The sequence below is a fragment of the Phoxinus phoxinus genome, assembly GCF_949152265.1.
Source record: "Phoxinus phoxinus genome assembly, chromosome: 5".
NCBI classification, from domain to species: Eukaryota; Metazoa; Chordata; class Actinopteri; order Cypriniformes; family Leuciscidae; genus Phoxinus; species Phoxinus phoxinus.
In genome coordinates this window covers 32,638,973-32,662,192 of record NC_136880.1, presented here as the reverse complement: position 1 = coordinate 32,662,192, position 23,220 = coordinate 32,638,973, and the positions used below count along the sequence as shown (strand labels likewise).

The following is a 23,220-nucleotide window of genomic DNA, read 5'->3' as shown; positions in this document are numbered from 1 at the left end:
AATTCCAAGAAATCCAAATGTAGTCTTAAGGTTTTTAGAACAAATTAATCTTAAACACCTGTTTTATTTTTATTTTTGAATAACTAAACCTGGCTCTCACTATGAACACAGCCATATAATCTGGTGTGGCATTAAAAAATGAGGGGAAAAATGCCAGATTTAAAGAGGTTGTATCAGCAGTCAATTTACATTTATTTAAAAGAAATCTGTGAGAAAATGGTAGGATCATGAATGCAGCTGTTTTATACTGTTGTTAGGACATTCTGCTCTAACACAGGTATGTTGAAGTAAGTGAATGCTGCATATTGTAAACTAGAATACATTTTGTTCAAGAAATCTGTAAATCTTGACTGTAATCTGTTTTATTATATTATGAAAATTTAAATCAAATTGTTTAGCCGTTGTCATTTTATAAACCCAATATAAAGTTCCAGCAAAACATTATTCCCAGAGTTTTTTCCCTGACAAAACCGCGTCTGGTCATGAGGTTACACAATATAAACAACACAACTGTCAGCAGTTTACAAGACAGGGATTCCTCATTGTTTTGGGTTCACTTGCACGGACGATGTACTCGGCCAATGAAATCGCGAAGAAAACCACTCCCGTGTAAAATTGACCAATCAGAAACCTGCATTGAAAGATATGGGCGGAACTCCAGAGAGCGAGAGCTGAGGACAGGAAGTCGCGTATCTTAGCGTGGATGCTAACGGTAAACTGTAATATTTAGCCACACCTCGCAGGTCCATCTCCCACAAACAAGAATGGATATAAGTTAACAATGACTGGAGAGAAAAAGAAGAAAAAGCGGCTGAACCGCAGCATTCTTCTAGCAAAGAAAATCATCATTAAAGATGGAGGCACTGTGAGTAAAACATTTCTTTGTGACAGTTAGCCATATGCTAGTCAGGGCTAGCAAGCTAAACCAGTGTTTTTACAGTATGTATGAGCTGTTACGTTAGCAACACTGGGTGTTATTTCGATTGGCAACCTGGCAGACACTTTCTGGTGATTTCATCTGTTTCGTGACTAGTAACTGTTATATCTGTACTACAAGGAGAAATTAACTGTAATATTTGAGAGACAATAGTTTCATTAGACAGCCAACAGTGAAAACAACAAGCCAGTTGGCGAGAAAGCAAGCCAGAATTTCCATGGCTTGCGTTTGACATCGAGTGAGTTATCTTATGTTCAAAACCTGTAAATGAAACCGAAAGCTTGAAAATAGGACAATAAAGTAAGATAAATAAATAGTCTTTATGGTGAGCGTCACTGACAGAATTGGGTGTCCGGCAGGATAGAAATTCACATGCTTTTTATGACATATGTTGTGTCCGACAGTTCACCTGACGTGTTCTTTATACGAATGACGTGTTTTTGGTTTACCATGTCGTTTTGAACTTTAGAAAATAGTCGATTCGCCCTTAAATGTCAAGACCGCTCCTAATGGGCTGTCACATTTTGACTTCATGAATCAAATAGTAGCCTATATATTCACACAGTGTATAATTTATCTGTTGTCTATGCCATCATTGTCCTCTTAGAAAACGATTTCCTCAAAGTCCCTATACTAAAAAAAATATTTAAAAAAGACAGCAGTTCCCAAATGCTTCAAACTATACTTCTTTAAATCACAGCCTTTGATTTTATAATCATAAATTGATAAGAGATATCACTATTTAGTAAATAATTATGCAGCGCCATTTGTTTATTTTAATGTTACGTTTAATTAATGATTAGCATTTAAAGGGGTCATGACATGAGAAACCAAATTTGCCTTGATCTTTTGGTATATAAGAGGTCTTTGTACCATTAAAACGTCCTGCAAGTTTCATAGCTTAAGACGTCCTCCCCATTATAAACGAATCATTTATTTAATCAAGCTCTAAATACAGCTCGTTCTGGATTCATGGTAAGAAGTGACGTCACGGTACGAAGTGACGTACCAGCGTTTGCATATGACCGCCTCCAGCACAAGACAACTACGCTTTAAGCGCAAGACAACTACGCTCATTTCGTATCATTGTCGCGCCCGCGCGCCGCTCGCCTCAAGCCCCGTTCACACCGCCAGCGATTTTGTCGCTGTGTGTCGCTAGTCTCTGTACTGTGAAGTCGCTTGTGGGCGTTGGTAGTGCTGTCGCTCTAATGTTATTGGTTGACTGGACGTCTGGCCATATCTATACTAAATACCATCACAAGTGATAACTAACTTTATATTATTTTAATTTGACTAGAAATTATAGGCTCAAAAGAAACGGTATGCTGTTGGGAGAGTGTTTTTATATTCCCATAGCAGTATTCAGTGGATTAAATCATTTACTAGATTAACGATCGATCAAGCAACAAATTAAACTCACTCATACGGTCATTAATGACTAAAACGTCATTCGTATTTGACAAATAATACAGTTTCTTGTCTCTAGTAGTCAACACAATGCAGGGGAAACTGTAAAGTGAACTGCAGCAGTGCTAAACTTGCATCAAAAACTTACAACACTCGAACTATAAATGAATTAAACTCACTGAGACTGTCGACAGTTTCTTTTCCATGCATCATTTTATTATATCCATGAATGTGGTTAGTCAAATCATATAAAACAGTGAAATCGCCCTCGAACTCTGTCTTGCCTGCACTCCGAGACGGTGACGTAACGTGAGCTCCACTGAAAGTCTTCTTTCCTATTGGTTGTCGCTCGCGAAAATCGCTTCTCATTTGCATAAAGTTGAAATTTCTGAACTTTTGTCGCTTGTCTCCTGTCGCTTGATACGCCCACATTCTGTCGCCAACGGTCACTGTCGCTCGTGTCGCCGGAAGTCGCCAGCGCTCCATTGAAATGAATGGGATCTTGTCGCTTTGTCGCTGCGTGTCGCTGGCGGTGTGAACGGGGCTTCACAAGTGTTCAGTCGACGGACAGCGAGTGGGTCTGTGTACAGGGAGATTACGATGCCGCAGATGTGCTGTTCCTGGCTGTGGACAAACTACATCTTTGAATACGCTGCAGAAAGATCCAGTCGTCAGGGAAAAATGGATGCACTTTATTTTTTGCGGACATCTCAGTCACGGCTGTGTTAGTTTAAGCGTTTGTTCTATAACTTACATTTTAAGGATGACTGTTTTGAGCTTTGCCAGAAAACTGTTGCTCAAAGATAAGTCCGTGCCGTCTATTCTGGGCTCAACAACGACGACGCAAACTGTAAGTAATGTATTTAAAACTTTAAACTCATTTTTAAATACGCTGAAAGATCCAGTCGTCAGGGAAAAATGGATGCACTTTATTTTTTGCGGACGTCTCAGTCACGGCAGTGTTCTATACATTTAAGGATGACTGTTTTGAGAAAAAAATCCCAATATGATGCTTGGCTTTGCCAGAAAACTGTTGCTCAAAGATAAGTCCGTGCCGACTCTTCTGGGCTCAATAACGACGACGCAAACTTACTTTTTACCATGGCTAATATAAACACATTTGTATAAGAGAATCTTGAAAATATGTCGCCTTTCTAGTAGGCCTAACGTTAAGTTACATGTGATAGAAAATTAAAAATGTTGCCTTTATCAATGCTGCATCTTCAAAGATGGCCTGTCTGTGCATTTTTGTCCGTGGTACACCCTATCATTTCATTGGAATTAGTTAAATAATGTGAAACTGTTAGCAAATGAAGCTATAGGATAATTAGGCAACAATAATCCGTTTTCAAGTGTCTCGGGTTAATTTTTTTTTTATTAATTCAAAATAGTTTCACTTTCCATGTGGACACGGGCTGATCCAGTCTTCGTTGTTGTGGTGATGGTTTTATCATTGCAAGAGCCATCGCTTCGCATGCTTCACCCGCTATTAAACAGTTACGCCGAATCCGCAAACCTTCTGGCTGGGGGCGTTAACGTCAGATGCATAGGCACTGACGTTAGCCAATCATAACAGTGGGCGTTAACACTGAACTCTTAAAGGGGAAACACCCCCAAAACAGACTGTTTGAATAAGAGGATGAGAAACAGGGTGGGAAAAGGTCATAAATCACTACATTTAAAAAAAAAATTGTAAAAAAAACTATAGTAATACTATAATTGCACCTAAGGGAACATAATAATAAAATAAAAAAAACCATGTCATGACCCCTTTAATCAACTCATGTTTGGGAAACTCTGGACTATATATTTAAGTGCAAATGAATGGTCCATTTGTACCAGACTAAATTATATGCTTGCTCTGAAAGTAAATATTTTTACTTTGACCTGTCCTCTGTAATTTAAAAACGCATCGTGTTTTCATGCAGCGGAAGAGGGTTTTACACTGTGCCATAAACAGGTTGTACATTACCAGAGGTTTCTAATCATTGACTTATTGTACAAGTGATTAGCTTGGGACTCCTGGAAATCGATTGAAAAAGGTTTAACACTTCAACAGCATCTCCTCAATGTCACTATTTATATCTAGCTCATCTCAAATTTAAAAAGAGCTTTTATGAATACATTACAGACCGTACAAAGAGAGATGTGTATGTTGACATTGTGTTAAATGTCTATTAACCTGTGTAGTCCTTTCAGGCTTTGTTTGCACTGCTAACTGCTTTGGCACAGGCCATGACTCTTTCTCTCCCCCCTTTCTAATGATCCGTAGCATTGTGTTCAATCTGCAGGCTGTTAAACATATTTAGTACAGGCTTTCTTGCGGACCAATTAGTGACTTCCGATTTTCGGCATGTACAATTTCAATAAGGGTTTGGCGAACTTGTTATGGCCGTTTAGGGGTTGATTTATGGCCAGGCATCCATCTAATATTTGTTAAAGTGAAAGCTTTTGCAGTACACCAGATAAAGAGCAAATAAATGTGTGATAATAAGTCTCTCATTGTATGCCCTTTGGACCCTGTTATTGGACACTATGATGTTTAATGGTAATAAAGCATGTTATGTACAAAAAATAATATTTGCTCTGTCTTATGGTCTGTAATGTGCATCATGTTTTCTCTCATTGTCCAACCTTTCTCCTTATTGCTTCTTTATCCATGTTCTCCTGCATTTCTTCCTGTTTTTTCATTGTTTGTAGTAACACTAACTCCTCCTTGTTTAGCCACAGGGGTTTGGAGAACCCAGTGTATACCATGCAGTGGTGGTTATCTTCCTGGAGTTCTTCGCCTGGGGACTGCTCACCACTCCCATGCTTACGGTAAACCAGTTTTGCTTCATCGCCCTCATTCACAGTTTCAGATCAGAGCGGATTACGAGCCATGAATGTTTGCATTCATTCTCCCTTCCTTTTGTACCCATAACAAGGAGTAACATTTCCCATTGCCCAGATCCGAGAAGCCTCGTACATATTTATGAATAAATGAATCCTGATCAAATGAAGAGGGCAGAATGATGCCCTTTTAGTTGATGAGGGATGCATTGTGTTGGCTGAGTATAATTGACCAAGCGATATTAAAACGACATCAAACAGTGTCATGCTAAAAATGACCTTTTTATTCTGAAGGCTAACTGGAGGGTTTGTCAGGCCACAATGGTTTTAAATGAAGCCGAACCTGTGATTTACTTTGTAACGTAGTGCCAGTTGTTTTTTTGTCGGTCAGCATGATACTGTTGTTGACACTGTATCCAGTACAGTCACAGCATGCTACATGATCCATGGCTCTCACTGTAACTAATGTTTCCTTAAATTTACACTGCATGCAAAGTGGAATTGCTGTTTCCTTTTGATGAATAATGCACGAGTTGAAAGCAGTTTTGGGTTTAACTCTTTCTGCAGGTCAGAAGCCCCTTAGAGTGAAATGTGGTCTACTCAGGCCAAGCTCAGTACATATGAATCTATTTATTTATATCTACATTTGGTCATATATACACATCTTTTCAATAGTTTGGGGTCTAAGATTTTTAAATGTTTATGAAAGAAGTCTTTTATGCTTACCAAAGCTACTTTTATTTGACTAAAATGCAGCAAAACAGCATTTATTTGAAATCCAAATATTTTGTAACATAATAAATGTATTTACTCACTTTTGATCAATGCAGTGCAGTCTTGCTGAATAAAAGTATTTAATCTTACTGACCCTAAAGTTTTAAACAGTACTTTCCACCCATTCAATCTTACTGCTATTAAATTCAGGTATCAGATATTTCAAACTTTGTTTACTTAGTTTTTAGGGATGTTCTGTACAGTAATATCTGTTACCATATCAGGATCTGCAAATATTGGCATTGGCATCTGTCTGTTCTGTGTTTGTTTAGCAGAATGAATATAAACATTGTAAAGTTTAAAATGGTCAAACAGAAAACAGAGCTGTGAACACAACACTACTCTTATTGATCAATGAAAGAATAATAATTACCTAAAATATTGACTAAACTAATTTTTTTCCATTGGTTTAAATGGTATCCGTAACTTCTATGGCACATTACAAAAGTACTAAACAGTTATGCATCATTTCTATTGAACATTATAATTCTTTGATGTCTGATTTCACACTGTTGATCAGTGTCAACACAATATAACACTTTTGTTTAGGGTCCAATTCTCACTATGAACTAGTTGCTTATACGCAAGCATTTTGGCTGTTTATTAGTAATTATAAAGCACATATTAATGCCTTATTCTGCATGGCCATATTCTACATCCCTTAATCCTACCCAATACCTAAACTTAACAACTACCTTCTACCTTACTATTGATAAGCAGTACTTAGGAGTTAGAGGCAAAAGTTGTAGTTAGTAGTTAGTAGTTAATAGGGAGAATTGGACCCTAATCTTAATCTAAAGTGTGACCCAATATAGATTTATCGTATGAGCCTTTATATCGATTATCGGCCACAGCATATAAAAGACCAAATTTAAATCTGGATTCTTTTTGTGTGTGTTTATTTAAACTTGGAAATAATGTTTTAGGATTTTGAAATATTTAAAACAAAATTTTGTGACTATTAAAATGTATTAGTAAATGTAATATTAAAATGTGGACATTTTCACTCAAACGGTTATTCTTATTGTTTGTAATAGAAATAATGTAAAAAGTGTTTTATCTACTGGTCAGTTTTTGAGGCTATATTATTGCTTTTTGTTTTGGTAGTGGCTGAAATTGAAATAGTCCCGGATAAATTGCTAATTCGTTTTCCTTATTTCCCAATGTGGGAGGAGGATTTGCATTTAGTTGGTGCTGTTGAGCCAGAGAGTCTCCTCAGTGCTCTTTGCTCTGGGCTTTTATATGATTAGTAGCCGCTGATACTGAAGCACTAATGAGCCTAACAAACCCTTCCAGATGACCGCTGCACTGGCAAGACTTATCGTCTCAGCTAGTGGCACAGTTTTGCTCTTTCAGTGCAATCGAGCTCTGCTTCAGTGCGTCCTAAAATCTGAGTGCTCAGCTGAGTGCTGAGTGTTCAAATTAACACAGCAGGTGAAATGTGTTCACTTGCTTTGTTTTCATCTCTCAACAGAGCGTCGGAACAGTCTGTGTTCACAGCGTTCATTCTAATGTTTAGAGTGGGGCATAGCCTGAATATAGTGATTAGAGGAGTATTACTCATCATTATTTCTTAAATAAATGAGATAAGTGGAGAAACACAAATTCCCATTTCTGAATGTCGATAATTTCTTGGAATGTAAGATCTCAGTTCTGGTCAACATGCTCCTTATTTTTCACAATTCAGTCGAACGTTTCTCACAGGTGCGTTATGGGATTGTTAGACTGTTTACATTTCCATGACGATAACAGTGACTGATAAGGAAGTAACAGTATCAGGTTTTGTTATTATATGTCATGAATCCAACCTATATACGAGCAGAATGATTTTATGACAATTAGCCTATGCAAGGAATCATTTATAGCAAACAATGATCAATAACCAGTGTAATTTCCATTTTCTAAAATATGTCCTAGCTGTGCAGTTATAGAACATTAATAAATGTTTTGTACTCATTTTTTTTTTAGCCTATCAGAATTAAACTTGCCACTGTATAAGTAAGGCATATGCCCTCTTGGACTTCAGTCCCATATCTAATGTAGACCTCTTGGAACTGAAGACTTTCTTTGAATTTGTATACAGGTCAATTGATTCGTTTCCCAGTCATAAGAGAACAGATCTCTTTTGTACACTTATGTAAAATATTAACAATTTGATACAGTGTGTTTAATGATTAATCAAGCCGTGGGAATCATTGCTCCAGTTAGAGGTATGCACCTGCCTTCAACGGCAATGACTGATCTTATGCTCTGCCTTAAATAGAAAGCAGATCAAATCTCAGAATGCTCAAGTAACATTTGTGTTTGTGCTTGCCTTGTTATGGGTTGGTCAGTTCTTTGCACATTCAAAACAACATGTTTGTACCCATGGTGGTTATTTTGTAGCCTCTAAAAAGCAAAGCAGCAAAAACTAATGACACTAGTTTATGTGGGAATGGATTGTATAATGGATTATATAATATATTATATAGGTTTCTACCCAAGTACCGGCATTTCTGAATGGGCTGAGGCTGGGATTTAGTGAGTTTGAATTGAAAGTATTTGATGAACGTATACTAGCGGAGAGCATTCACTCAATATTATTATCTCATTTTTGACAGAGGTGGCTTTTAGATGCTTTTGCGTCGGAGGTCTTCATACATGTTTTTTATTGATTAATTGAAATCTGAAGTTTAAATAAGAGACTATTAACGCATCTGTCTCTTATGAGATGGAAGAATCTTGAAATTAGTCTAAAAGTGCATTAAAAATTGTGATCTTCATTTGATGTTGCTTACTTTTAGAATGCGATGAAATCGGTGCAAATATATTTGAAATTATATTTGTATCACCCGATCCTTATTGCCAAGTGTCGGCCAGTAGAAGTACTTCTTTGATGAGCTCTGCCATGGAGTAAATCTAGTGAATTATTAACCTAGTTATTCTGTACCCAATAGATAATTTGTATATATATATATATATATGTATGTATGTACAGCATACATTTTATGGTCAATCTGTTTTTTTGTTTCAGGTGTTACATCAGACATTCCCCCAGCACACATTCCTGATGAATGGACTTATTCATGGTGTCAAGGTAGGACATTGATTCCAGCCATTCACGTTTACTCATGCTTTCCCACTTCTCCCTTTCTGATGTGACGAGATAAGAGTCAAGATTAGAGCTAGCTACTCTTATGTTGCCATGTTTATTTATGATAAACCCATGTCATACAGTGATGCCCTTGAATGTGGCCAAGTGGGTACAGAATTTTCCATTTTCAACCTCACCGATAAACAAGATTCTGCAATCCAACCAGACCCGGATGTTACTGCGACGTTTTAAGATCCAAACAGTTTGTCAGTTCCGGTCAGGCTCTGGTTGCACTTGTTTTTTGAAACTTTCAGATTAAATGTACCATTTAAAGAAGTCATGTCATGTGCTTTTGTATTCACTCAGGGTCTGCTGTCTTTCCTGAGTGCTCCATTAATCGGTGCTCTGTCAGATGTGTGGGGCCGGAAGTCCTTCCTGCTGCTCACTGTGTTCTTCACCTGTGCTCCCATTCCTCTCATGAAGATCAGCCCATGGTAAGCCTCTTGCATGAAGCAGTCGCATATTGAGACAAACAATATATTATTTAAATGTGTGTGTGTGATAGATATATAAACACACATTTTTTTTAAGTAAAATTGTACGTGATGATTCTTATATCTAAGAATTATTATTCTTTTGGCCTTTTTGTGTCCAGGCAGGATCTGCTTTTTAATAGACTATTTTTATGCAATATTTAGTTTCTTATTTTTATGCAATATTTAGTGTCTTTTTTTTTATTAAAAATATGAAAATATAGCCTACATATTCCTTTGTGAGTGTTATTTTAGTATTATTTATATACTTTTGTGCTGTTTATTATTTCAGGTTTCATTGTATTCGTAATTTTATGTGCATGTAAAAAAAATTTGTATTCTATTTATTTAAGAAAGTAATCTATTTTTTATTTTAGTGCTTCAGCTTATTTCTGTTAGTTTCTAAGGCAACATTTCTAATTTTCTAATTTATTTAAATTAAAGGTTTTTCAAAATGTTCAGTTTTCGTTAACAAGAACACTGTTGTTAGCTTAACCCTACACTGGCACAGTCATTGACTGATTGACTGACAATATGATTTGTTCATATCATCCTAATTTAATTTATTTTAAACATTTCAAACTGTCTAAATATTTTATTTTAGACTTAATCCGATTTTTTTTTCTTAACTCATTCTCTTTGTCTGATCCTACAGGTGGTACTTTGCGGTGATCTCCATGTCTGGTGTGTTTGCGGTCACTTTCTCCGTGATCTTTGCATATGTGGCTGATATCACCCAGGAGCATGAAAGGAGCACAGCATATGGCCTGGTGAGCAGAGGAACATGACTCATGATTTTTTTTTTTTATATTGTGCTGTAACCAACTTCACAGCAACTGTATGTGCAAGAGTAACGCCGGATATTGGTTTCCTGTTCTTTTGACAGCCGTCTGTGGTTTCCTTTTTGGCCCTGCAAATAAATGGTGTTAATTGCATCCATGCAACATTTTCCTTGTGATCAACACAACTGATTGATTTTTATTTTTATTTTTCCCACAGGTGTCGGCCACTTTTGCAGCCAGTCTGGTGACAAGCCCAGCGATCGGTGCGTACCTATCAGTGGCGTATGGAGATACATTGGTGGTGATCCTTGCCACGGCCATTGCCCTGCTAGACATCTGTTTTATCCTGGTAGCGGTTCCTGAGTCTCTGCCTGAGAAGATGAGACCGGCCTCATGGGGAGCCCCCATCTCCTGGGAGCAGGCAGACCCCTTTGCAGTGAGTCACTGATGTCTATGCAAGTACAGTCATGGGGATGCAATGACCCTTGTCTGTCACATGATAACGTTGTTGGTACCTGATTGGTGGTCTAGTTTTAGGGTTGAGATAATTGTTCAGATAACTGACTAATCAATTAGTTTTTAATTTTAGTTTCATTTTTGCTTTAATATATTATTTAATATACATATTTTTATTTTTTTTGAAAACTTTTCAACAACTAGGCATTCAATGTATCAAAAGTGACAAAGTAATGATTCTAATGATACGAAAGATTTCTATTTCAAATAAATGCTGTTCTTTTGAACTTTTTATTCATCAAAGAATTGAGAGATTTGTTTGGTTTTGTGGATGCATGTACACAATGCTTAGAAACATAATTTTCTTCTACTGTCAGGTTGACAATTGCTGGAAATTAAGCAGGTCTAAATAAGAAAACAGCATGAATGACACTATGCTGTTGATGTTAATGGTTTTTATATTAATAAAATCAAAAGGTTATTATATTAATAAATGCTGTTCTTTTGAACTTTTTGTTCATCAAAGTATCCTAAAAAAAACTATCATGGTTTCCACAAAAATATTAAACAGTACCATGGTTTTCAACTGTAATGATAATGAGAATTGTTTCTTGAGCACCAAATCATCATTTAAAAAAATCTTTAAAAACCGACCACAGACGTTTAAATTATAGTGTATATATATATATAACTTTTATTATAATAGTTATTATAACATATTTTATATTTTCCAATCTAAAATGTTTTTCGAAAATGTCGTTTTGCATGTTCCTACTCTGTTTGCCTTGTTCCCTAAAATTGTGAATTCCATTCCATTTTGGGGAGACAAAAAAACATGAGCAGACATTTGAAGAAGAATGGCGAATATGTCGTCTGTCACTTATTAAATGAATCATGCTGCTGTGCTCCTGCCCACTCATTCTCTCTCAGTGTCTTCCTCCCTCTTTCTCATGCTCTCTCTGTGACTCTTTTGTTCACAGTCCTTGCGTAAGGTGGGCCAGGACTCCACGGTTCTCCTGATCTGCATCACAGTCTTCCTGTCCTACCTGCCTGAGGCTGGACAGTATTCCAGTTTCTTCCTGTATCTCAGACAGGTACCGTGCACAGCTTTATATCGATGACACACAGCTGAAACTCCTTTTTATTTAGTGGCATGGTGGATCTCTGCGGTTGCTACTACTGCATGAATATACTTTGGCAATTATGCAAACACTCAAACCTTGTTGTTGCTTAAGCAAATACCCCAAAAATGGGTCACATATCTGTGAGTCATACCTCACATAGGCTCCCTCACCCTCCAAGTAAACAATTAGGAATAACTTGAGATAGTCATGTGATGTTTAACTCACTCAGCTTCTGCAGTAGTTAAAGGGCACCTTTTGCAGAAGGCATTTCCCCATATTTCAAAACAGAGATTTGTTTGGTTTTGTGGATGCATGTACACAATGCTTAGATACACCATTATGTAACACTTTCTTTTCTTCTACTGTCAGGTTGACAATTGCTGGAAATTAAGCAGGTCTAAATAAGGAAACATCATGAACGCACTATGCTGTTGATGTTAATGGGTTTTATATTAATAAAATCAAAAGGTTATTTTCACACCAGTGTTGTTAACTAATATTATTATTTTTTTAAATGTGTTCATTGAAATAAAGATTTTTTTTTAATATTAGATGAAAAATGTAAACAAAAATAGAAATGCTACATTTTCAACTAACTGAAATGTTTAAGTTGATGTACTAAAATTACTAACTTATTCAAATAAAACCAAAAGCACAACAAAATTAAAATTTATAAAAAATTAAGCTAAAATTAAAACTTTTGGTAAAAATATAAGCTATTTCAAATTATTAATAACTATATAATAGTATCTAAATAATACTGAAATATTTCCGATTAGATTAACTGTTCTGTCTGCCGCTAACTAAAAATGCTCTTGAATTAAATGATTAAAATCTTAATCGAAATATGTTCTTAAACTGCCAATTTTGAATTCCCAGGTCATTAGATTTACACCAGAAACAGTTGCTGCCTTTATTGCTGTGGTGGGAATCCTGTCCATCTTGGCTCAGGTTGGTTTCCAGGATTTTTTTCCACCCCTTCCATTGTGAGTTTGTACCGCCTGACTCTGAGCAGCACAGCTTGTGTTCATTCATACTAATCGGCTCACTGTGCGAGTGCACCAGGCTAGGGTGTGTGTATCGACCACAATCCAAACCATTGAGTAAAATATTACACAAAATATACATCGCATGAAAAAAGTTGTTTTTGCTTTACATAAGGTTTTTTATATCATCAAAATTTGAGACCATTGAAATTAATTCTTGTCACCAATTTCAATATCACAAAAAAATACTAGCCTACATAAATTGTATGAAGTAGGCTAATAAATGTATAAAAAACACTGCATATCTTCAATGTGTACATTAAATATACATGTATTCTTATTAAAGTGAGACAAAAGTGATTCAGTCAAGAGTTTTGAGAGATTTTCTCTTTTGTTGTTTGATTAACATTAATGACACAGATGGCAGCAGGTTTATTAGGCTGCTGTCACTTTAAGAACGAATGCACGGTTCCAATATACTGTTACACAAGCGTTTTCTCTCTTAACCGTTTACGTTCACTTAAGACATAAATTAATGTCTACGAGGATACTTGCAAAAACGGGCTTTTTGACACATTATGAGCAGCGGCTTCATGTGCGTGGGTCTCTCAGACTGCATGCACATAGTGAAAGGAGTTCCCTTTTGCTGCTTATTGTGTTTCAACAGTTTAAAATCACTTTTTTTAAACAGCAATGCTTAATGCATGGAAGCTATAAGCTTTCGTCACTGCACAGCACAGCAACGTCACATGAGCGTAACCGCAATGGAGGCGATAGTCCAAAATCTCTACCAGTTGACAAATTTCTACCGGTTAATCGTGTCTACTGTTAAGTCACCCACCCCTACATTAGGGTGCTAGATTGTAAAGGGAAGCCAGTGAAGATTTGCAAAGTAATGATTTATGTCTCTGTGCAGACGGTTGTCCTGGGAATCCTGATGCGTTCCATAGGGAATAAGAACACTATCTTGTTAGGCCTCGGCTTTCAGATCCTACAGCTGGCCTGGTATGGCTTTGGCTCCCAGCCCTGGTGAGTTGATCCTCTTGATAGAAAGTAACCCACTAGAGGGCAGCAAACTCTTAGTTAGACATGGTACATTTCAAGTCACAGTTTGTAATTGGACTTTTTACTTACTTAATTTTCACAGTGTTTCATAAACTATATTTAAAGCACTTTACCAAGATATTTCACAGCTAGTTACTGTTCTGAAACATTTGTTGTTGTTGTTGTTAAATGGATGAAGAAAATCAATTGATTTAATTCAAGATGCCATGTCATGCATGTGACATTTATCATGCCATTACAAGTCATGTTATCTTTCTGTCTTTTGGCTAGAACTCTAACAAACATGACCTCTGCAGTGTGTGTTTTGGATCAGTGCATGTTCCTGAAACTAGTTACACACGCATGTGAACTGAAACCGATTGAGAGTCTGTGTGTGTGAGAGTCTGATGGTTTATTTTTCCCTTAAGGATGATGTGGGCCGCTGGAGCTGTTGCTGCCATGTCCAGCATCACCTTCCCGGCAATCAGTGCCATAGTGTCCCGCAACGCAGACCCTGACCAACAAGGTGAGACACGTGCAGCCATACACACAGTCCTCTGGCTGGAACATTTAGTTTAGCCACAGAATAATTATAAGTCACTGTTTATTGTTACTACATGGAATATTTAATTCTGATGGGTCATTCACTGCGGTCAAAAACAAAGATGTTTAGTCTCTTCCAAAAAAAACATAATGACTGTCTGATCTTATTACATTTTTGATTTAGGGATGAACTGAATTTTGATCGAGGCTAATAAGCTCATTAATTATTTTCATGTTATGGCCGACAGGGAAAATATATGGTATATTAAATTGTTATATTATGTTATATTACAAATTATTATGTGTAAATAAATGTAAAATAAATAATACACTACTAAAAATAATAACAAATATTTTAAATACATAAACAACTGCTCAAATGTTTGGGGTCGATGTTTACGAAAGAAGTCTCTTTTGCACAAGAAGACTGCATTTATTTGATCAAAACTACAGTAAAAACAGGAATATTGTGAAATTATTTTTATTTTAATATACTATTTATATGTTTTCTATTTTAATATAAAGTGTAACTTATTCTTGTGATGGCAAAGCTGAATTTTCAGAATCATTTCTCCAGTCTTCAGTGTCACATAATCCTTCAGAAATAATTCTAATATACTGATTCTGTGTTCAAGAAACATTTATTATTGTCGATGTTGAAAACAGTTGTTCTGCATAATAATTTTGTGGGAACAGTGATGCATTTTTTTCAGGATTCTTTGATGAATAAATTATTTATTATTTTTATAATAAATGTATATATTTTTTTATTTTTTTTTATTATTTTGTCTTTACAGTCAGTTTTGATAATTTTAATGTGTCCTTGCTGAATAAAAGTTCTTCTTTTTTTTTTAAACAACCTTTTGAATGGTAGTGTATTATTACAATATAATATAGTAACTTGTTTTTTTTTCTCATCATATGATTGGGAAAATCCAGTCTCATTCAGTATGTCTCTTTGTCTCTGTCAGGTGTGGTGCAGGGGATGATCACAGGAATTCGAGGACTATGTAACGGCCTGGGTCCTGCGCTCTACGGCTTCGTCTTTTACCTGTTTCACGTGGAGCTCAGTGAAATGGACCCCGCAGAGAGCCCAGAGAAGGGTGCCAAACCCAACATGGCCAACCCCACAGATGAGGTGAGTGGTGAGAAGAAATAAGAAATCTCTCTCTATTACATAACATGCATGACCCACAAATTTCTGTATATCATGCCCCTTCAGAGTGCCATCATCCCAGGCCCTCCTTTCCTGTTCGGGGCATGCTCGGTTTTGCTGTCCCTTCTGGTTGCTCTCTTTATCCCAGAGCACAATGGCCCCAACATGCGGCCCAGCAGCTACAAGAAGCACAACAATGGCGCGCAGAGCCACTTACACAGCTCGCAAGGTGGACCCTGCGAGGGCAAGGAGCCTCTACTGGAGGACAGCAGCGTATAACCCCACTGACGAGGGGGGGCGGGCACGGACCCCAAACCCCCTCACAATCACCACCCCAACCTGCCCAGGTGTACATGAGCAGTGCACCTTTTTACAGAAGATTACATCGCCGCCCTCTCTTGTTCCACTGCGGCTCAGAGGCAGAATGAGCTGTGGGAACTGCCGCACATGTTACAAGTGCGTAACTGGGCCAACTGGGAGCTGACCTTGGCCTTGAGGAACAGGAAGTGGAGCAAAGGACATTTTGGCTTGAGGGAAATGCAAGCAGACAGTTGTGTGCTGATATGGACTTGGTGAAGGTTTTCCTCATTTTTACCGTTACATATTTTTTTGTGTTTTTTCTCTCTTTCAGAGTTTCAATTGTATAAATGTTCCTTGTCCAAAGACCTGGTAACCGTAACAATAGGGAACGTGTCTATCGTGACGTTACTGGCTAACTTTTGATGTGCTGCTTTCTACTGGTTCTTCTTGGTTTTGTACTTAACAGATTAAAAGACGCTTCTAGGGAAGAGTGTGTCGTCTTTCCGAACCCTCAAGGAGATGTAACCAAGAAATGTCAGAAAGAAGGTCATTTCGCACAGTCCTGTTGTATCATGCTCCTTTAAACTATACTTTCTGTTCTTGTACACCAGATGAAATAGTTTGTACTTCCTCTCCCTTCCTCACGAGGTGTGTCAGAATTCCTGCAGAGGGAGTAAAAGTTGCCTTTAAGTGACTTTTCATCACAATTACCAAACCCAGATGAAGACTACGCTCTGAGAAGGGTCAAACGTATCGCTTCTGTCGGAGCCTGCGCGTATTTGATTTTTATTTATCGTCTGCTTGGCCACCAGAACTCCCTGTGAACGTCAGCACTGCCATGTTACAACAGGCTATAGCAGGGTTACAAGCTTACTGGCCGCATACCTAGTTTTCATATTATCGCAAGCACTGATGTGGGTGGAATAGCTTAAATGTGATTGGATGAGCATCGCTAGATCCAGTGAATCTAATATCACACATGCTGCTACTGTAGGGTGTACAAGGTTACAACGGTCTGTGGTATAATACTATACTCTTAACGTGGTGTTTCTATTAGAGCTAAGCTTTTCTGGGCAAGCCATTTTGATTTTAGACCCCAAATTTTGTGGCAGATTTCCATTTGCGGTGCTTTTTTTTTCTGGTGAGAAACTCTGAATACTTTTATCAGATCTCAACATTAACATTTGATTTTCCAGAGAAAACCTCAAGTGCATTCAGATCACTTTTTTTTTACTGATCTCTGGGTTTTGTTTGTTTGGTTTTAGGTGCCATACCTATGACTATTTCTGTCTTTGTGCATTTTTATTCATTTGTGTGTTTCATTTTCTGGTATTTGTATGGTTTTCTTATTTTTTATGTTACTATAAAAAATATATATTTTCAAGACAAATCCACGTATGTTCCACAGGCTTAGTCCTTGTAACTTGTTTTTAGATAACTTTTGGACCATTTATGTTCTCTTACAGCATTGAAAACCATGTAAATGTTATTTAAAGGAGTTTTCCATCATTTTGCATCATTGAGCTGTATGACCAAACTTGAATGGTATTCTTTGTCATATTATTCTCACCTTTTTTCTGTACCTGCATAATAACTCCTTTCCACTAGCCACTAACTTGCAAAGACATCTGGTGTTTGCCTCAGAAAAAAAGCCAATTAATTTGTGCCTAAAATGTGCTCTAAAAGAATAGAAACAGTATATGTGAATGGTGAACCGGCTGTAAATATTAGGAACTAATGAGAAACTATTTATTAAAAGTTTATTGATATTGAAGTCTTTGTTTTCTTCTTCTTCAAAAAATAATATATTATGTATCGTATTATCATGGATTATTGTTGATTTTCTTGTAATGTTGTCGGCTAAAATTAAAAAATATTTCTTATGTATTCTTAAGTCTCAGGACAAGCATTGTTCAGGGTTTTGCAAAATGGTGCCAGTTTTAGGTAGGCTATGCTCTCTGAATTCAGACTAATATATTTTAAATCTCAACATTAACGTTTGATTTTTTAGAGAAAACCTCTAGTGGATTCAGATCACTTTTTTTTTAAATCGATTTCTGGGTTTTTACTAAACTAGATTACTAAATTAGCATACTCTGAAAACTAAGGTCCTAATGAAATAGGTTAAAATAGCTACGACTTATTTCATTAGGACCTTAGTTTTCAGAGTATGCTAATTTAGTAATCTAGTAGAATAAAAACTAATGTTTGCACTCGTTTGACACTGACTTGTCTAATAATGTTTTACAGTTGTGACAACAGTCCATTCTATGTCCATTTAAAAGTTGTATTATAATTAGAGAAGAGGTTTTTTTTTCACTGACTACTGCCTTCTGCTTTTGGTAACTCGTATTTCCCTGAAGACATGCCTTTATTGCTTTGAAACACAATGCAATGTTAATCCACTAGAGGGCAGCAGCGGTGGGCAACATCGTGTCCAACAGCGTCTTTGTAAACTAACTGGACGTGAGGCAGTTCATTTAGTCACTGCACGACAACCACAATATTATCATAAGGTGTATTACAATTTAAGACATTTTATTCACAGCAAAGTATTAAATTGTCTTTCAGATTCAGATGTGATTTGCAGTGCTAAGAACATTTGTGGGTTTACTCACTGGAAAAAGTTATTTATTTCGTATTTAGTTTTTGGACTTTGAAAAGGCAGTAGTTTGTGTTTGTGTAATGATTACACCAACTGCAGCATACAGACATGTTCATAACAAGGAGGTGGAATCACACATGAGAAGTGAGAAACACAAACAGTTTAAAGAGCTGAGTCAGAGTTTCACAACATAACACCAGAGCTAGGCTACCACATGCCATAGACTCTTCTTGCACTTATTTAGCGCTTCAGTCAAAACAAAAGTGTTGTTTAATTTGACTTCAACCTCAATAAATGAGATTGCACCAACAAAAGTTAATTTAAGAGAGATTAGAAAGTAACATCTGCATATCAGGGCTAGTTAAATTTTTTGTTAACAAGTCCCCCTGTAGTCAATCATTTCCCCCCTTAAAACTCATCTTTGATTATCAAAATTATATATTTAAGTGTTTTTTCCTTGACTCATATAAATTATCCCCGCCTCCACTCACTCACTCACTCACACTAAGGCTGTGTTCCAGTTCACTTAGATATGCACTTGCAAACTTCCCTAAGCACTTCCCCTGAGGCTCGGGGGAATCCGGAATCCCTGCCACCATTTTGAAGTGCGTTCCACTTCCTGAAGTGGACGAGGGAAGTTTATATGGACATACCCTCGTTCCCTCGATTTTGACAGAAATCACTTCAGGCAGCTCCATATACCACAATGCAACACGATTGTGACGTCACCGCATATATTATTTTATTTAAAACAACCCAAACACACCTATACATTTGGATGCTGCAGTAAACAAATTTTTAAAGGGGAAAAAAAATCAACTCCATCGCTGATTCAAGTGATCAAGGGCTTAGGACATTCATTTCAATTCAGCCCATTGCAGTTTCCGCCAGTAGTGGGCACTCGTGCAACGTAACCAATGACACCGAGTAAACGAGACAGAGGGAAGTTAGCGAGTGAAGGGCATGACAATTTTGGACTGGAACGCAGCCTTGGCTACATATGAAGTAGACTCGCTCCCTCGGTCAAAATCGTTTATATACTGTCTATGGTCAAAATCGAGGGAGCGAGGGTCTGTCCATATAAACTTCCCTCCACTTCATGAAAGCACTTCAAAATGGCGGCAGGGATTCCTCCGAGGGGAAGTGCTTAGAGAAGTTTGCAAGTGCGTGCCTAGTGGACTGGAACGCAGCCCAGCTCAGAGATCCACTCGTTGACGATCACACCTTGACGTGATTGGTTACAAGGAAGTTTGTGATGTGAGAAACACAACGATTTCAAACAACGATTTTGAGACTGACACCAGATTTACGGTTTTAAAGGGGTGGCCCTTTTTCACAAGATGTAAAATAAATCTTTGATGTCCCCAGAGTGTGTATGTGAAGTTTTAGCTCAAAATGCCCCACAGATATTTTTATATAGCATGTTAAAATTGTCACTTTTTGAGGGCGAGCAAAAACGGCCGTTTTTGTGTGTCCCTTTAAATGCAAATGAGCTGCTGCTTCCGGCACAGAGGGCGGAGCTTCAACAGCTTGTTCTTAGCAGCTTCGATTACCTCAGACATATGCCCTGCAAATTAAAAAAAACTTTTAGCATTTTATGTTCAAACCGGAGTCAGACAAAGATGGAGACACTAAAAAGGAAGTGACAACATGTAGACAAAATTTCTGAATGGTAAGTTGATGAATTTATGTAGCTTGTGTAAGGTTAGTTGTCTTCAAGTCATTGATTGATTAGCATATTTTATTCTGTCATGATAATCTATTAATCGCGTTCCTGGGGACGGTGTTTATGTACATTTTAGGGTTCGTAATGTCACTAACCCGGGAGGAATGTCGTGTAGTCCCGACCAGTCCTTCAAAAGCTATTTCTTTAAAAGAAAATATCTCCCTTTGAACTTTGAGCGTTGTAACTTTGCAAATGTTGTTTATGCTCTAACAGCAACATTACACACTACTAAAGTTAAAAACCACCCCTTTAAAGGGTGACCCGTCTCTCTGCGCTCCCCCCAGCGTTCCCAGCTATGGTTCCCAGGCGGAAAACCAGCCTTGCAACATTGGGACTAACGTCCCGGTAAGTTGAAAATAGGAAGTCTCTTGAGAAGCATAGACAGTATATAAACGGGTGAGAAGCGAGAAACACTAACTGCTTTACGGAATACAAAATGTACATGTCAATGTTAAATGATACTGTGTATGATGTATTACCCACCTCGGTAGACATGCTCCACACGATAAAGTTGGTGCGTCTGGGACTCATTTGTTCACCACACCGGCTCCGACCATAACAAAAGCACATGAGCAGCGGTAGAAAGGGGGAGGAGTGCGCCGGCGCGCCGCAAGTGACTTTTTTTATTTTATTTTATTTTTTATTATTTTTTATTGCAAACTTATACATAACAACAAGCTCAGGGATGTTAAGCAAGGATGTATCATTAACAATGAACAAACAATGATACACTACAGAAAACATGAATATCCTGGATTTGCATACATCAAATTATGTAAATATTCATACACAAAAAAAGAAAAGAAAAGCATAACAATAATAATGTTAAATCATATCTTTGAATAAATCATCATAATGCATCAAAAATTTTGCACTTTTTTTGTTATTTATAAGTTTAAGGGATGAAATAAAAGAGTTAGTTAGTTAGTTAGCAAGTGACTTTACAACAGTGATGTGAAAAATATACGCACCGCAGCTGTAGGGGGGGAGCTCGTTGAGAAAATCAGCAAAGCGGTGGCTAGAGTTACCGAGTGCCGCCTCTGGTGCCGCTTTAATAAAGCCCCAGTCTTACAGATCTTACTAAAAAAAAGTTGTTTTAGGGTTTACCCTTTAAGGAGAAAATACTCAGCAATGATGTTGACTTATTTGCTCGTGGTTTTTCTTAAACGAAGTATATTAAAAACACCACATAGACATAAAAAAAAAACAGTAAAAGCTTGATTTTCACCAGGGGGACTTTAAAATAAACATTAGAAATAACAATTTCAAAAAACTAATTTTATTTCATTTTGCCAAGGCAACATTTGATATTTTCGCTAAAATAAATGAAATAAAATTAGTAAAAACGAAAAATAGAACCTATAAAAACAAAAAAAGTATCTCAGTGATACTAAAACAACACTTTTTCTACAATGCATAGTCATAATTTCTTATATCTGCAAGCTTAATGAATTGTCTCTGCATTCACTGTCACAGTACAGAAATGACATGGTGTCTAAGGGTTGTACAGTACACAGATGATATAGTTGCTCAGGACTGTTTTTCATATCCCTGGCACATGTAATCCTATTAGACCTATTAGAGTGCTGAAGGGTCAGTGAAACAGGGACGGGGTCAGAAACAGGATACATTCTGTTTTCAGAAGCAGGCTACTGTCAACTGGAGTGTCTCCGAATGAGAAACATAGGAAGGGTAAAGACGCACAACTGATAATATATCAGGCATATATATATTTACATTAGATAGCATTCCACAGTGGAACCTTTGGGGTGAATCTTTGTTGAAATTCATTCCTGACAGGAATGGGAGCCTGCCTGACTGCCTTCACCTCCTGTTCTGTTTCCTTTCCAGTTCTATAAGCAGATATGTATAGATTTCTGTCTTTTCCCTTTGGTATAACTAAGTACAGAAGTGAGTATTAACCCTCAGCGGGTGTGTATTCTGCTTAACAAAAGAAGTCAGAGCGCATGGGACCGCGCTGTCAGGTCATTGTTGTGAATACCAGCGTGATGTGTTGGGATATGTGCACGCAAGTGGATTGAACTGCATTGAATGAGTTCATTTTATCAGTTAGCCTGCTCAGTACACAAAGAAATGATTAAATTCACCTGAATGGCTACATCTCTGGAACAGCAAACATTTTTGACATAGGTGATGGGTGCTGGCTGCTGATATTTATGTGTTGTCCTTTTTACCAACTTATAGCTGGCCCATTTCCTCCTGAGGTTTCTCTGTTTCTGTAATCGAATGATGGAAGGTGTAGAGTCAACATGGGATGTCAACACATTTTTTCATTGAGTGCTTCCAGGAGATAGCAGCAATACATTTAGTTTAAAAAGGTTAAAGGTTAGAGGTTTGTAAAGGGCAACTTATCTGAACTGAATTTAAGCTAAATGTTTCACACATCATATGAAATCACTTAGCACGGCATGTATGCCATGTATGTAGATAGAGGTAAACAAATGTAGATGAACATGTGTTTATTTATAATGTATAAATGTAGCCTATATTTAAAATGTATTAGACTAAAAAAACTATACAAAACCATTACTTCAAACTAAATTAACCTGGACAATTAGAATTATTCCATGTATAATAATATTGTTTTTGAATGAAGCCAAAGCTGCATTTATTTTGATTATTATCAAAAATAAAACTGTAATATTATGAAATATTAGTACAATTTTAAATAACTGTTTTAATATATTTAAAAAATATATTTATTCTTATTCTTCAGTGTCATATGATCCTTCAGAAATCATTTAGAAATTCTGCTGCTTTGGTGCTCATTTGGTTTCTTGTTATTATCATCAATGTTGAAATTCGTTATAGGCTAAATATTTTTGTGGATATATTAATACAGTTATTTCCCCAGGTGTTTTTGATTAATAGAAAATATAATAACAGCATTCATTTAAAATAAAATAAAAATCTTTAAAGGT

General features: G+C 36.9%; 1 protein-coding gene across 2 annotated transcripts; it reads left to right on the top strand.

Annotated features, from left to right (window-relative positions):
* The first annotated feature begins 525 nt into the window (after positions 1-525).
* Positions 526-17,721, top strand: mfsd14a2 (major facilitator superfamily domain containing 14A2). Of its 2 annotated transcripts, none has more exons than XM_079614499.1 (12): positions 526-865; positions 5,069-5,164; positions 8,964-9,026; positions 9,390-9,517; positions 10,212-10,326; positions 10,556-10,774; positions 11,775-11,888; positions 12,798-12,869; positions 13,821-13,933; positions 14,377-14,474; positions 15,463-15,629; positions 15,714-17,721. In XM_079614499.1, the coding sequence occupies exons 1-12, from the start codon at positions 782-784 to the stop codon at positions 15,924-15,926; spliced, it is 1,482 nt and encodes a 493-aa protein (XP_079470625.1). In that variant the 5' UTR covers positions 526-781; the 3' UTR covers positions 15,927-17,721. The 2 variants fall into 2 exon arrangements, with proteins under 2 accessions (XP_079470625.1, XP_079470626.1); XM_079614500.1 differs by having other exon boundaries at positions 668-865; positions 5,075-5,164.
* Positions 17,722-23,220: the final 5,499 nt, after the last annotated feature.

Bases quoted from the DNA above. Each gene is read 5' to 3' on its own strand.
- mfsd14a2 (XM_079614499.1), top strand. From the start codon at position 782: ATGACTGGAGAGAAAAAGAAGAAAAAGCGGCTGAACCGCAGCATTCTT. The intron at 9,027-9,389 runs GTAGGACATTGA...GTATTCACTCAG, and splicing joins GACTTATTCATGGTGTCAAG to GGTCTGCTGTCTTTCCTGAG. The intron at 14,475-15,462 runs GTGAGACACGTG...TGTCTCTGTCAG, and splicing joins CGCAGACCCTGACCAACAAG to GTGTGGTGCAGGGGATGATC.